The sequence below is a fragment of the Alternaria ventricosa genome, assembly GCF_023758065.1.
Source record: "Alternaria ventricosa strain BMP 2768 chromosome Unknown scaffold_16, whole genome shotgun sequence".
Taxonomy (NCBI): domain Eukaryota; kingdom Fungi; phylum Ascomycota; class Dothideomycetes; order Pleosporales; family Pleosporaceae; genus Alternaria; species Alternaria ventricosa.
This window is the reverse complement of record NW_026055696.1, coordinates 500,066-516,233: the sequence shown is the minus strand read 5'-3', so window position 1 is coordinate 516,233 and position 16,168 is coordinate 500,066. Positions and strand designations below refer to the sequence as shown.

The 16,168-nt window shown below is 52.9% G+C and overlaps 3 protein-coding genes across 3 annotated transcripts; all 3 read left to right on the top strand.

Annotated features, from left to right (window-relative positions):
- Positions 1 to 1,429: 1,429 nt before the first annotated feature.
- On the top strand, positions 1,430 to 3,457 carry J4E93_008350 (uncharacterized protein; the record flags this gene model as incomplete). The annotated part of the gene is made up of 8 exons (XM_049346250.1): positions 1,430 to 1,476; positions 1,670 to 1,742; positions 1,794 to 1,814; positions 1,866 to 2,210; positions 2,266 to 2,548; positions 2,596 to 3,252; positions 3,302 to 3,370; positions 3,423 to 3,457. 8 exons carry the CDS (start codon positions 1,430 to 1,432, stop codon positions 3,455 to 3,457), a joined length of 1,530 nt encoding a protein of 509 aa, XP_049196651.1.
- A 642-nt stretch (positions 3,458 to 4,099) lies between these two features.
- Positions 4,100 to 5,615, top strand: SER33 (D-3-phosphoglycerate dehydrogenase 2; the record flags this gene model as incomplete). Its single annotated transcript, XM_049346249.1, has 2 exons — positions 4,100 to 5,519; positions 5,587 to 5,615. The coding sequence occupies 2 exons, from the start codon at positions 4,100 to 4,102 to the stop codon at positions 5,613 to 5,615; spliced, it is 1,449 nt and encodes a 482-aa protein (XP_049196650.1).
- Positions 5,616 to 10,090: 4,475 nt separating this feature from the next.
- Positions 10,091 to 15,116, top strand: J4E93_008348 (uncharacterized protein; the record flags this gene model as incomplete). The annotated part of the gene is made up of 5 exons (XM_049346248.1): positions 10,091 to 10,225; positions 10,291 to 10,423; positions 10,476 to 10,665; positions 10,724 to 14,853; positions 14,914 to 15,116. 5 exons carry the CDS (start codon positions 10,091 to 10,093, stop codon positions 15,114 to 15,116), a joined length of 4,791 nt encoding a protein of 1,596 aa, XP_049196649.1.
- Positions 15,117 to 16,168: the final 1,052 nt, after the last annotated feature.

The window sequence follows — 16,168 nt, the reverse complement described above, 5'->3', positions numbered from 1 at the left end:
GAAGAACACCAACACTGCAATCTTGGAATATGGGTTTTGGGATTAATGAGTCTTCCGGAAGTATCAATTGGATGTCATGGATGCACATTGAGGTTTTGATAGCAAGGACACTGCGTTGCACATAGGTCGGAATATGGATGTATCTGCACTTCCTCACTGGCATCATCGCCATTCTTTGACAGTAGAAGCAATCAGACGACTGGCAACACCTTTGGACGAAATGCGCTCGAATTCACGTCTTCAACATGGTCGCAGTATGTAGGGTCATGGTGAAGGCACAACTCCTCCCGACGTTCCGCGGCAACGCTTATGCTCGTCCCAGCCCCTCTTGCATGTTCGGGCTTTCTCTTGCAGCGGATGTGTAAGCATGGCGGTTCACTATCAGTCTAGCAATCCGCCTGGGCATGTTCCATCGTCTGACTGACCAGCCTTCGCGTGTCGCACGTCGCCCTGAGGACCATGCGTCATCGGTCCGGCCAGGCCAGGTGTGGTTCACTCATCATGTCACGGCCTGGGAGAACCCAAATAGCCAACGGCAAAATTCTCACGTCGCCATCACGTCTCCCGCGCTCACACGTCACGTACAGTCCATTGTTGGGAAGCCAGCACGCCAACATGGCTGCAAGTCTTCAATTGCGACGGGCCCCACCAGGGAGCTAGCTTACCAGTGCTGGCCGCTCGGTATACTCAAAGAGGGGCCGGAGGATTTGACAGACCCAAGTACCAGCCCGCGACACTGAGACGGTCAATGCTTGTGTACACTCTAATAGAATTTACACATCGTCCGGACTCGGGCAACCTCGCAGCGGGGTAGCCGTACACGAGCTGGGCGTGCCTCGCGCGCTGTGACGGTTGTGAGACGCGACCACAGTCTTGGGACACACTTATAGAATAAGAAACAAAGTTTAAGAGCCTCAAAGTCTATCCATTCCCAGCCGAGCGTGGACGAAGCCGTTCCACGCGCAATGCATGGCGATGGTGGGGTTGTCCGCGAATCCCTAGGTACGGCTTTAGCAAGGTCTCCTCCGGCGGGCTTCAAGGGTTTTGACTGGTGCCGGAGAAGCTTTGCAAGACGTGCGGCCGCTTAGTGATGCTTGAGGAATGACCTAGTTATTTATCGATGCCTTTTTAAAGACGTCAGTCCGCGCCGTGTGTTTCTGTGAAGCATTCTTGTCTGAGACCCTATCACCGGCGTTCGAGCGGCAAATTAAAGCTAACCAACGTCACCACCACGCGAAACCGCTAGAGCAGCTCCGATAACCCCACTACATAGGACTTTTCCTCACACATCCACGTCCTATCCGTAGCTTCCGCCCTTACTTCGAGATCTCTTGTGTTACCTTATTGCCCTCACCCACTGCAGCCCTTAATTGAGCTGTAACCTTGCGCCCGCTCCTCCCCCAAAGCGTTTACATCACACATCAACACAATGGCGGACACAGTTATCCAGCCCAAGCATGAGGAGGTCAATGCCGGGTAGGTCGCCCTCACCGTCCCTGATCGGTCTTATACGGCCTTCTACGAGCCGTCTGGATATGTCATCAATTTATCCGGCCGTTGTTTTCTGCTCAAGCGCCTTGCGCTCTTCGGCGGAGGGGTTGGTCGATGCGCGAAACCGATCAAGGCCTCTAGCATTTTGAGCACCACAGCTAACCAGATCTCGCGATAGAAACATGGAGCTCAAGGACAACACCATCATTGTTGTTTTGGGCGCCTCCGGTGACCTAGCGAAGAAAAAGACCGTACGTAAAGAAGCAAGCATGCGAGCAAACATCAGACTAACGTCATACCAGTTCCCAGCCCTCTTCGGCCTCGTAGGTTGCACGATACAGATTGACATGCGCATTCTCTGACTACCAGCACAGCACCGAAACAACTTCCTCCCAAAGAACATCCACATCGTCGGATATGCACGCACAAAGATGGACCGCGAGGAGTACCTCAAGCGCGTCAAGTCGTACATTAAGACCCCCACAAAAGAACTGGAGAAGCAGTTGGACGAATTCTGCGAGTTCTGCTCGTACGTCTCTGGCCAGTACGACCAGGACGAATCTTTCGTCGGACTTGAGAAGCACATGCAGGAGATCGAGAAGGGCCGCAAGGAGAACAACAGGATATTCTACATGGCCCTCCCTCCCAGCGTCTTCATCACAGTCTCCCAGCACCTGAAGCGCAACTGCTACCCCAAGAACGGCATTTCTCGCGTCATCGTAAGTCGCTCTTGTGCAACTCGCCGAACACATGCAGCTAACCGCTGTCGCACAGGTCGAGAAGCCATTCGGCAAGGACCTCCCAAGTTCAAGAGAGCTGCAGAAGGCGTTGGCTCCCGACTGGACCGAAGATGAGCTTTACCGAATTGACCACTACCTGGGTAAGGAGATGGTCAAGAACATCCTCATTCTCCGATTCGGTAACGAGTTCTTCGGCGCAACCTGGAACAGGAACCACATCGACAACGTTCAGATCACCTTCAAGGAGCCTTTCGGAACCGAAGGCCGTGGAGGTTACTTTGACGAGTTTGGCATCATCCGTGATGTTATGCAGAACCGTAAGCGAAGACTGATGGTTGGTATGAGGATTGACTAACGATTGCAGATTTGCTCCAAGTTCTTACCCTCCTCGCTATGGAGCGCCCCATCTCCTTCTCCGCCGAAGACATCCGCGACGAAAAGGTCCGCGTCCTCCGTGGTATGGCCTCGATCGAGCCCAAGAACGTTATAATCGGACAGTACGGAAAGTCACTGGACGGTCAAAAGCCAGGCTACAAGGAGGACGACACAGTCCCCAAGGACTCGCGCTGCCCCACTTTCGCGTCCATGGTCGCCTACATCAAGAACGAGCGATGGGACGGTGTGCCCTTCATCCTGAAGGCAGGAAAGGCCCTGAACGAGCAGAAGACGGAGGTCCGCATCCAGTTCAAGGATGTCACCTCTGGCATCTTCAAGGATATCCCGCGAAACGAGCTCGTTATCCGTGTGCAGCCCAACGAGAGTGTTTACATTAAGATGAACTCCAAGCTGCCCGGTCTCAGCATGCAGACTGTCGTCACAGAACTCGACCTTACCTACAGACGGCGATTCTCCGACCTGAAGATCCCAGAGGCATACGAGTCGCTCATTCTCGATGCGCTGAAGGGCGACCACTCCAACTTCGTTCGTGACGACGAGCTCGACGCTAGCTGGAGGATCTTCACACCTCTTCTCCACTACCTTGATGACAACAAGGAGATCATTCCTATGGAGTACCCATATGGTTCGTAGTAGGCCGAGAACACAAGCGAATACTGGCTAACGATTATCAGGCTCCCGCGGCCCTGCCGTATTGGATGACTTCACTTCTTCTTACGGATACAAGTTCAGCGACGCAGCAGGTAGGACCTCACCTCTGCAGGACATTGAACCCAAAGACTAACTCGATTCTAGGATACCAGTGGCCCATGAACGAGCAGAAGTTGTAGATGGTGACTACACTTAGAAAGCGCCTTGGGTGAGGTCTGCTCGGGGTGACGAAGAATACATTTTGGGAGGGTTGAGCAGCTTAGGTGCACTCAAGCCAATAGATAATGAATACAACGGCATTTGCATGTCGTACAACTCTTAATTATGCATGCGTGATGGTGAATAGCCCGCTGCAGATCACTTTGTTCCGGGCAGCATATTAGACTTCCGAAAGCGGAGGCTGGTAAGCTAGGTATGCTTGGTGGGGTCCAGGGCCAGAGCGGGATGGCATCATCGGCGTTATGAGAAATTTTTGAGAGGCGTCGCGTCAGACGACATCGATTGAGTCAATTGTAGGTGTCACTGTAGGCAAAATTAGACGCAACCAGTCATCAAGTACTCGCAAAAAGTGGGGAGCATCTCCTGTGCGTGTGTTGTTGCTGTCTATTGCAGCCGCCAGTCATACTTTGCCGCAACATCCTAAAACCTGCCTTGCGATTACCCTGTGATTCGTTGAGCATTTCACAGTTTGGTAGCTATAGTCAAGAGTCACTGCGTATTAATAGTCTAGATTTCCCCAGCATCATCCGGGTCATACAGCCTGATTGAGTTGTCGCATCCCTCCTCCGAGCCACCTCCGCAACAACCTCCGCGCACCCACCATGACTCCCGCACAGGACATTGCCGGCAGCGGCATCAGCCAACTCGCACGCCAAGTGTCCAACAGCCTCAACCTCAGCACCAGCCCAAACCTCTCCTTCCACAGCCCGCCCTCCACATTCCGCCAACCGCCCACTGGCAGCTTCAGCAATCAGGCCAACAACAGCGCGCACGCGCAGCAACTCGCCAAGCAACTGAAACCGTTCGATACCAAGGACATCAAGGTCCTGCTGCTCGAGAATGTCAACGAGGCCGGTGTCGATATCCTCCGCGGCCAGGGCTACCAGGTCGAGGCAATCAAGGCCAGTCTGGCAGAAGACCAGCTGATTGAGAAGATCCGCGATGTGCACGTCATTGGCATTCGCTCAAAGACGAAGCTCACCAAGAAGGTGCTGGAGGAGGCCAAGAACCTAATCGTCATCGGCTGCTTCTGTATCGGAACCAACCAGGTCGACCTCCAGACTGCTGCCAGCCAGGGTATCGCCGTCTTCAACTCGCCCTTCAGCAATTCCCGCTCCGTCGCCGAACTCGTCATCTCAGAGATCATCGCCCTCGCCCGCCAGCTCGCCGACCGCTCCATGGAACTACACAATGGCACATGGAACAAGGTCAGCAAGGGCTGCTGGGAGATCCGCGGCAAGACGCTGGGTATAGTCGGATACGGACACATTGGTAGCCAGCTGAGCGTGCTGGCCGAGTCCATGGGCATGAGCGTCATCTACTACGACGTCCTGACCACCATGGGTCTGGGAACCGCGCGACAAGTAGCATCTCTGGACGACCTCCTCGCCCAAGCCGACTTCGTCTCCCTCCACGTCCCCGCGACCTCTGAGACCAAGAACCTGATCGGCGCAGAGCAATTCGCGAAGATGAAGGACGGCAGCTACCTCATCAACAACGCGCGCGGCACCGTCGTCGACATCCCCGCCATGATCGAAGCCAGCCGCTCTGGCAAACTCGCTGGCGCCGCCATCGACGTCTTCCCCAACGAACCCGCCGGCAACGGCGACTACTTCAGCTCCGACCTCAACGCGTGGACCAAGGACCTCGTCGGCCTAAAGAACATCATCCTGACCCCTCACATCGGCGGCAGCACAGAAGAAGCGCAGTCCGCCATCGGTGTCGAAGTCAGCACAGCACTCGTCCGCTACGTCAACGAGGGCACCACGCTCGGTGCCGTCAACCTGCCTGAAGTCAACCTGCGTAGCTTGACGCTCGATCAGCCCGATTGCATGCGTGTTATTTACATTCACAAGAACGTACCTGGTGTGCTGAGGCAGGTTAACGGTATCTTGCTTCACCACAATATCGAGAAGCAGATGTCGGATTCGAGAGGCGAGGTTGCGTATCTCATGGCGGATATCAGTGAGGTTAAGGAGGGCGAGATTAGGGATTTGTTCACGAGTTTGGAGGAGCTTTCTTGTAAGTCTATCCACTTTTCACCTACCCGCTTACCCTTTCCGTTGAGCAGACAGCTAACATAACGCAGCGTGTATCCGTACCAGGGTCCTGTACTAGGCGGACAGCCCCTTTCACGGTCGCGGAGAAGAGCGCATGGAGGTGGGGAAGCAGACGGAGGAGACTGACCTCGTTGAGCAACACAAGAATGATACGAGGGATGATATGTTGGGTTCGCTGCCGCATATTAGGGACCTTAAAAGTATGGGTAGAAGACTTTCGCATGGCGTCTGATTTGGGGTTGTGCATATATTGGCTAGAAAAGTAGAGTTCAACACTGGGTTATTATTATTACCGAAATGAATGAGATACGAGATGAATTGATAAAGAAATTACCTTGTGGAAAAAATGCTATGAATGTCCTGTGAACCCGGTGAGCTACAGCGCACACGCAGTCTTTCGTTCATGCTATGAAGCCATACCCAAAGCTGACCCAACCCTTTTCCTCGCCTGTTGCGATCTTGATGGAGGACTCCTCAATACTCTCATCGCGCTGAATACCCGTACTTGTCTCAATCATCTCTTCAGGTGAGCTTGCTGCCACATTCTCTGCTTGGTGTTCTTCTCTACTCCAGTCAGACTGATCTATCCTATATCTTCTTAGATGAGAACGTTGATGAGGTTGCGACTCAGTCGATACCGGTACTTATTGTGCCGTCTGCCTGGCACGCTCGCTTGGATTGTGATCGTAAAGTCGACCTGCAAAGCCGGTAGGAATGGTTTGATGGGGAAGTTGGTGTAAGCCATGGCGTTGATGATGTTTTCTGCCGCAGGCAAGATCGTTATGGCTCTTCTTTGTCGATTCGTGGGACGTTGCCTTGAGAAGAGTTTCTCTTGATCGGAAAAATCTGGGAGTGTGCTGCGTAGATGGGACGTACTGAGGTTGTGGTCTCGAATTCGGCGAATGGTACCGCTTCCATTCTACAGCGACAGCAGCATGCGACAAGATTGGAGTTGAGTAACTGTGGTGCCTGTTGGGCGACGATCTGGTAGCTTGAAGCCTACGGGCTGTTGCTGGCGGATCCCAGAGACTATTATACGTTCCAGGATAAGGTCATTGTGATGGTGGGTGAATTGTATCCTCCAAAACAGATTTAGCCTAGGGTGATAGTGACCGGTATTTCATCAAGTATCCAGGCTAAGTCTTCTTCGGCATCAGAGCGTTTGGACTGCCAGTAGACATCTGGATCTTCGCCATGGGCTGTCAGACTCTGCATACTTTTGGTGTTAGAAGTCGGCTTCCTGAGCCCTGTTCCTTTCCTGGTGTAGATCCCGGATTTAGTGGTATTAACCATGGCGACCCCGATGCGTTCGTAATGAGTATTGTGATCTTGTAGCACCATCATTGACAAAAGATCGAGATCAGTGTCATAAATGACTGCACATAACAACCCGGCGCTGTCGTAGTCATCAGAAGGGGCTGTGTCCCATCGGATCTCTACATAAAATTGCTTGTCTGCGTGTTCTTCCGTAGCTCCGTCGATGGGAAGTACGAGATATGATATGTTATGGTCAGAAGGATCCCCATCTCGGTGCTGATCAAAACGAGAACGCATGTTGACCACACGAAACCGGTGGATTCTGACGGTGATTTGCAGATACCGGGGATTCTCCTCGAGACCCCCATTTCCAAGTCCGTCTCGAAGTTGATTGGAGATGTATCCCGCATCATTTTCCGATAACTTAAATTGTTGATAAACGCCTGCGAAACGAACAGAACCATCCCAACCAAGTGGCGACCAGCTAGGGAATCCCCTTCGTCTGGTGGCGATTCTGTTATGCGCCCAGTCTATACAGATGATATGCTGCCCGGCTGGCGCTAATTGGTATGGTATACCCCACAAAGTATCGATAGGGGGGATCATGGCGTGGTGATAGTTCAGAACGCCGGATATGGCGTTTAAGGCATCATGGTCATAGCTGAGTCTGCGAGCAGAGTATTGCTCGATCAATCGCATGATCTCGCCAAGCCCGCTAGACCCGTCGCTTGTGGCCCCGAAGGCTTGCGGACTCAGAGTACCATCGAGTAGATGGGGACTCAAATGGGACACGCAACCCTGGAAGTTTTCATACTCTTGCGACTGGTTGCACACAAACAATACCGCTCTGTCTGTGAAATATAACCGCCTTCGCGCGAGGTAGCCTTCTTGGAACGTCCATCCTCGTGTGAACCACCGAGAATGCTTTATAGCAGTGTGAACTGTAGGTGGACAATATGACACGCATATATTACCAACAGTAGCGTCTCGATTCCTCATTTTGCGCTCTCTACTTACACCCGGTAAGCCGAATGAAGGATCATCGCCCGCTGCAGCGATCAGAGTGAGTTCTGCTACGATGTAAATAGAATCCATTTGTTGGATTTGGCGATGCTTGTCTTCTGCGTCGTCTTGTTGTATACACTAATCTCTTGTTAGAGATGTCGACGTATCAATCTGTTACTCACAAAGGCACTATGAGCGACACGTTAGCTTAGTTGCTTTCTAAATGTAGTGCGGAAGAACTCACTCAACCCAGAGGTACTGATATCCTAGAAGCAGTGTAGCTTTAATGCTATCCTCGATGGTACGAGGCAGCCCAGGAGGCAGAAATTTGGCATTTGTGTCTATTTTGAGACTCAACCCACCCCATACGTACGACAACGCCACATATCGGCATCCTACTGGCGCCTCGACGATAGCTCTTTGCGTGCAGTCAATGACTTTCAGGTTTCGAGGTTCTTGTTGTGTACTGAACTTGCACCGATCATGCGACTTGCTACATTGCTCAAGCCAGACTCTAACTGCATCGAAATCAATGCGAAGATCCTCTGTTTCCAGGTACTTCCGATCCTCTGTTTTTGGATGCTTCCAATCATCAGTAAGGGAAGGTTCAAGACACAATATCTTTATCTTTCCGGTTGTGCGATGATCTCCCTCCCTGGTGCCATCGGAGTCATAGAAGCCGACTTCACCTGTGTGGCCTAGCCAGCGTTCCCAACGTAACACGGGTTTCGTCATACTTGGCTTCTGCTTCTGATGTATCTGCAGCGCCACTCCGAGTATCTGGCATATCTCACAAGCCGAGTCCAATAGCTCTTTCGCGGTTTCTTCAATCCCAAAGATTTCCGAACCCTGATTCTGGTACGAAACCCCTGGCCATACGGACAAGCATCGATCGCACACATGGCTCTTCTTCGGGTGAAGTGGCTCCGGTATATCGACCAATTCTGCCATGTCGCTCGAAGTAGGTGGGATGAATGCAGGTGACAGAAGAAGCTCCCGAGGTCGCTTTTCCTGGGTCGTGTCTAACAGACGAAACGTAGCCTGGCGGAACACAGCATCTCTCACACTGGCAAGGTTGTGGTTAGTTTGCAGTGAGTAACAACAAGGTGCCCAGGTGCTGGTAGGAGTGAGAGAAAGTGTCCTTTGCTGTAGGTAGCCGCGACTGCCAGCCCAACCTTGGAAGTGGCGTCCCTGGATAAGCGCTATCGCACGTGATCGCTCATGTGACGTATTGGTCCCGATACCCAGGTAATCGACTTGATGTATTTGGGCAGATACGTTACGAACACTTCAAGCGCGTATAAGTTGTGATTGAAGGGATGTCATTGAGCATGTTTGGCAATTTTCATCTAGTCACTTGGTGGGAATTTACCAGCGTGACGGTTACACAAGGACACTTTGACTGGTAGCGAGTCGTGAGCTCGTGGAGAACGACGACAGCCAGGTGTGGAGATATCCAAGGAGTCACTCACGCTATGGTGGGTATGACCGAGCCATGGCCATGCAGCCCCTTTGCAGTTAGTCGATTCGATGATTACTGAAGCCCCAAATTCCTGGTCTTTGAAGTACAATGAAGTCGTGACGCCCACGTATCATGCTGAGGCGGCATGTTTCAGTTGGCCGGATTCAGTAAGAACGGATGCGCGAAGAAAGAGATCCGAGAGGCGAAACGTCCAGGGAGTTTACCTGCATAAACTCTGGGGAAGGACTGTCGCTTTAGATGACAGGTGGGGAATGGGACAGTGCGAGTAAGAATGCTGGCCTGCATCTGGGTGTGGTACGCAGCACGTTGGAGGGCCGAACAGCGTCACAGGCTGCTCCAGGTGCGCCGAGTGAGGCTGCAGATCGGATGCAAGCTGCTGAGGCTACTTGAGATGCAGAAGTGAGGAGGTGCATATGGTGAGACGCCTGTCTGCGCGGTTCCAGGTGGCAGAGCGGTGGTGGTTGGCTCGGCCCCCTGGAGGTGGTCTGTGCGGGTTGGCGGGATGTTGGCGGTGAGAGGCGATTAGCGTGACCAGAGAAAGTCGACAACACGGCGGGCAGCAGTTCGCATAACTTCGCCCACACGATTGCCCTCCTCTCCTCCAGGGATGCATCGAGCCCTGTGACTGCAGCGACATCCCACGCTGACGACGTCCACGACCGCCCACACGCAGCCAGCGACCGCACCGACTTAGCGAGCTGAGCATATCCCACCACCAGGGAGCCGCCTCTGGACCCTGAACCCGCACCGCCATTTGGAGGGGGACAACCCATACACAACCACCCACCATGGCTCACATCTACGACCTCGGCACCCGGGCATGGCAGCCCGATACCACCGAGGGCTGGGTCGCCTCCGAGGTGACGGACAAGCAGATCGCGGGAGACAAGGTGAAGCTGGTGTTCACGCTGGAGAATGGCGAGGTACGCACACCCACGGGCGTGACATTGATGCAGGACACGGCAACTGACGATGCTCCACTGCGCAGACCAAAACCGTCGAGACGACGATACTGGCCATCCAGACCGGCAATGACCCCAACCTCCCTCCGCTGATGAACCCGGCCATGCTCGAGGCCAGCGATGACCTTACGAACCTGTCACATTTGAACGAGCCGGCTGGTACAGTCGCCCGACCCCACACAGAAGACATGGCATACTGACGGTCGTGCAGTGCTCCAGGCCATCAAGCTGCGTTACCTGCAGAAGGAGATCTACACATACTCGGGTATCGTCCTGATCGCGACAAATCCCTTTGCGCGAGTCGACTCCCTATACGTACCCGGCATGGTACAGGTCTACGCTGGCAAGCAGAGATCCTATGGCGCTCCGCATTTGTTTGCCATTGCTGAAGAAGCCTTTGCGTGAGTTCCCGCGCCCATCTTCCAACCACCCGTCATGGCAGTGACTAATCTTCTCCAGCGACATGTTGCGAGACCAGAAGAACCAGACCATTGTCGTCTCTGGAGAGTCCGGAGCCGGAAAGACGGTCAGCGCCAAATACATCATGCGATACTTTGCCACACGAGAGTCCCCGGACAACCCAGGCAAGCGGAGAGGCAAGTCCGACTCGATGAGCGAGACCGAAGAGCAGATTCTGGCTACCAACCCCATCATGGAAGCCTTCGGTAACGCCAAAACCACCCGTAACGACAACTCCTCGCGTTTCGGTAAATACATCGAGATCATGTTCAACAAGCAGACGGATATTATTGGTGCGAAGATCAGGACATATCTGCTGGAACGGTCGAGACTGGTGTTTCAGCCGCTTAAGGAGCGGAATTACCACGTCTTCTACCAGCTGGTAGCCGGTGCGTCGGATGAGGAGCGCGAAGAGCTCTCCCTGAAGTCGGTCGAGGAGTTCAGCTACCTCAACCAGGGCAGTGCGCCTGTGATTGAGGGTATGGACGACGTGGCTGAGTTCAAGGCCACAAGACAGTCCTTGACCAAGATTGGTGTGCCGCCAGAAACCCAAGCTGGCATCTGGCGTCTGCTCGCGGCGCTGTTGCACATGGGAGACATTAAGATCACAGCAACTCGGACAGACTCAAATCTTGACCCAGCTGAGCCCTCTCTCGTCAAGGCTTGTTCGCTGCTAGGAATTGACGCCAACACTTTCGCCAAGTGGATTGTAAAGAAGCAACTCATTACCAGAGGAGAGAAGATTGTCTCCAACTTGACGCAGCAGCAGGCTATCGTGGTCCGAGACTCCGTTGCCAAGTTCATCTATTCGAGCTTGTTCGACTGGCTGGTCGAGCGCACAAACGAGAGTCTGGCCACCGAAGAGGTTATTGCGCAAGCCCACACCTTCATTGGTGTCCTCGATATCTACGGTTTCGAGCACTTCGCAAAGAACTCTTTCGAGCAGTTCTGTATCAACTACGCTAATGAAAAATTGCAACAAGAGTTTAACGCACACGTCTTCAAGCTGGAGCAGGAGGAGTACATGCGCGAACAGATCGACTGGACTTTCATCGACTTCGCCGACAACCAGCCTTGTATCGATCTTATTGAAGGCAAGCTAGGTATCTTGTCTCTACTAGACGAAGAATCGCGCTTGCCCATGGGTTCGGATGAGCAATTCGTTACTAAGCTACACCACAACTACTCCGGAGACAAGCACAAATTCTACAAGAAGCCCCGGTTCGGCAAGTCGTCCTTCACTGTCTGCCACTACGCCATCGATGTCACCTACGAATCTGATGGCTTCATCGAGAAGAACAGAGATACTGTGCCGGACGAACACATGGAGGTCCTCAAGGCTGCAAGCAATAAGTTCTTGACCCAAGTCTTGGACGTTGCTGCGTCGATCCGAGAGAAGGAGAATGCTACTAGCGCTTCGTCCAAGCCGGGTACTGCCATGTCGGCTGGCCGAAGAATGGCGACCAACCGCAAGCCAACACTCGGTGGTATCTTCAAATCGTCTCTCATCGAACTCATGCAGACCATCAACTCAACCGACGTCCACTATATCCGATGTATCAAGCCCAACGAGGCCAAGGCTGCTTGGCAATTCGATGGACCCATGGTTCTCAGCCAATTGCGCGCTTGTGGTGTTCTCGAAACTGTCAGGATCAGTTGCGCCGGTTACCCCACACGATGGACTTATGAGGAATTCGCCCTGCGTTACTACATGTTGGTCAGATCCGCTGACTGGACGCCCGAAATCCGAAACATGGCCACGGCAATCTTGAAGAAGGCGCTAGGTGCCGGCAAGAACGATGGCACCGACAAGTACCAGATGGGTTTGACAAAGATCTTCTTCCGCGCTGGTATGCTTGCGTTCCTCGAGAACTTGCGTACAGCCAGACTCAACGACGCCGCCGTCATGATTCAGAAGAACCTCCGAGCCAAATACTACCGCCGTATCTACCTCGAGATGCGCGAGGCTGTCATCCACGTGCAATCATTGGCTAGGGGCTACATGACCAGGGAACGAGCCGAGGAGGCTAGGCAGGTCAAGGCTGCAACCACCATCCAGAGAGTCTGGCGTGGTAGCAAGGACCGCAAGCGCTTCCTTGTTGTCCGAAACTCGCTTATCAAATTTGAGGCAGCCGCAAAGGGATTCTTGCTCCGTAAGAACATCCTGGACAAGAGGCTTGGAGATGCTGCTCGCATGATTCAACGCAACTGGCGCAAACAAAGATACATCCGCGCCTACAAGAAGGAGATCAACGACATCATCACTGTCCAGAAGCTCTGGAGGGGAAGGAAGGCCCGCAGGGAATACAAGGTCCTCCGCGCCGAATCTCGCGATCTCAAGAACATCTCTTACAAGCTCGAAAACAAGGTTGTCGAGCTTACCCAGAATCTGGGTACGATGAGGGAGCAGAACAAGTCGCTCAAGTCTCAAGTGGAGAACTACGAGAGCCAGATCAAATCGTACAAGGAGCGCAGCCGTACACTCGAGAACCGCCAGAAGGAGCTACAAGCCGAGGCCAACCAGGCTGGTATCACCGCTGCCAAGCTCAGCCAGATGGAAGACGAGTACAAGAAGCTGCAGACAAGCTACGAAGAGAGCACCGCAAAGATGCGCCATCTTCAAGAAGAGGAGAAGGAACTCCGTGCGTCGCTTAAGAGGACCACAGACGACCTGGAGCAATCCAAGAGGAGGAGCAATGTCACTGAGACCGAAAAGATGTCGCTCCGCCAGCAACTCGCCGAGCTGCAAGAGCAGGTTGAACTGATGAAGCGATCCGGCCCAATGCCTGGTGAGCTGACAAACGGTCACTCCACTGCCATAGCCCCCAGCAGCTTGATCAAGCTTGTCTCGTCGAAGAAGCCAAAGAGGCGCAGTGCTGGACCAGACACCCGCGACATCAACCGATTCAGCGAACAATACAACCCGCGACCTGTCTCCATGGCTCCTGGTTCCACCATTCACAGGCAAAACCTCTCCGGCTCAACGTTTGCTCAGCTCGATAACGTCGAGCTTGAGCTTGAGAACATCCTTGCTGAGGAGGACATGCTGAACGATGAGGTCACTCTTGGCCTGATCAAGAACCTGAAGATCCCATCGCCCACCACAACACCCCCACCTACCGATAAGGAGGTTCTCTTCCCAGCTTACCTCATCAACCTTGTCACCTCCGAGATGTGGAATAACGGTTTCGTCAAGGAATCAGAGCGCTTCCTCGCGAACGTTATGCAGTCGATCCAACAAGAGGTCATGCAGCACGATGCTGAAGACGCGATCAACCCAGGTGCCTTCTGGTTGTCGAACGTCCACGAGATGCTTTCGTTCGTCTTCCTCGCTGAAGATTGGTACGAGCAACAGAAGACCGACAACTACGAGTACGACCGACTGCTGGAGATTGTCAAGCACGATCTTGAGAGTCTCGAGTTCAACATCTACCACACCTGGATGAAGGTGCTCAAGAAGAAGCTGCACAAGATGATCATCCCTGCTATCATCGAATCACAATCTCTACCCGGCTTCGTCACCAACGAGAGCAACCGCTTCCTCGGAAAGCTGCTCCAGGGCAGCAACACCCCTGCCTACAGCATGGACAACCTACTCACCCTACTCAACAGCGTCTACAAGGCCATGAAGGCTTACTACTTGGAAGACTCCATCATCACACAGTGTGTTACCGAGTTGCTGAGGCTGGTGGGTGTCACTGCCTTCAACGACTTGCTCATGCGCCGCAACTTCCTTTCATGGAAGCGAGGTCTGCAGATCAACTACAACATCACCCGCATCGAAGAGTGGTGCAAGTCGCATGACATGCCAGAGGGTACACTGCAACTCGAGCATCTGATGCAAGCAACTAAGTTGCTCCAGCTGAAGAAGGCTACTTTGAACGACATTGAGATTATTCAGGACATCTGCTGGATGCTGAGTCCGAACCAGATCCAGAAGCTCCTGAACCAGTACCTGGTAGCCGACTACGAGCAGCCCATCAACGGCGAGATCATGAAGGCCGTCGCGTCGCGCGTGACGGAGAAGAGCGACGTTCTTCTCCTCACCGCGGTCGACATGGAGGACAGTGGCCCGTACGAAATCGCGGAGCCAAGAGTGATAACAGCACTCGAGACATACACGCCTTCCTGTAAGTATTTCCTTTCAACCATCTACCGCACCATCGGCACACGTCTAATACGATCGACAGGGCTGCAAACCCCCCGCCTCAAGCGCCTCGCAGAGATCGTCTCGCAACAAGCCATTGCGCAGCAAGAGAAGCTCGAGTTCGACGACGACATGCCCAACGGCCAGAGCAACGGCGACGCCATGCAGGCTCTCACCGGCGGCATGGGCATGAACGGCAACGGAATGAACGGCCACGGTACGATTGAAGAAGGAATTGAAGCATGAACTTTAGCATCTTTTGTCAGCACAGCGAGCGAAAATTTGGTATTAGACACATGAAACGACACGCGCGCACGAGAAAGACGACAACGGGAGGAAAGTAAGCGCCGCAGATGATGATGATGGGGAACTCCCAATGTTTGTAAAGTTGTTAGGAGCAAAGCTGTGGCTTCTTCTTTCTGTCTTCTGGTCTAGTTGCTGGAACTTCTGGGAGGGATGGAAAGGGGGGTGGGTGTTGCTTCGAAATTACTGCTTACTTACTATTCGTGGGGAGGATTCAGTGGGCGCGTATGACGCATGATGATGTTGGGTATTTAATGCTGGGGTTCTTTTGCGCGAATGATATATCTTTTTTAACTTTATTGGATGCGTGTGTTATGTGTGGCTTGTGTGTGCGGTGTTGATGTGTCGAGGTGATCGAGGTCTGGTTGAACCATGTCCATCAAGGTGAACTGTTAGTATATCGGCGATCGTAAGCTCAATGCAATCCAGCCAAAGACCATGAACTGTTGTTAGTCGGAAGCAAGCTATCCACGACTGCAAGTGTGATAGCAGCTAGATGAGAAGGATATTCTTAAGGAAGGCGAGAGTCGGTGTCGCATATTGCTGCATACACATGACTGAACCTCGATGAGTGAACACACTCAAGTCCAATGTATACGTCTGGCTCAATGATAGGTTTGTAGAACACAATACAAATAATCGTTATCTCTGGCAAAATGATCGTTACCTCTGGCAACATAATCGAGCAGACAAGCAGATCACGATACGAGAGACGGGGTTGGCAAGATGAATCTTATTTCTGGGGTTTTTCTATGGAAGGGGAAAGCAACTGGAAAATGATGGAAACTCTGAAACAGCATACACAAACGATCTAAGACTGGAGGCGAGTGGGGATTCGACGGAAGACATGAAGTGGATAGAGGGCAGGGGGGTGTGGGAAAGGTGTGGAACGAGAAAGGAAGATCTAGGGGGGTACATGAGCCAAAACCAACGCGAATAGCAACAGAGAGCGATTACAAGGAGAGGGTGACAGGTAGGGGGAAGGCGATGAAAGG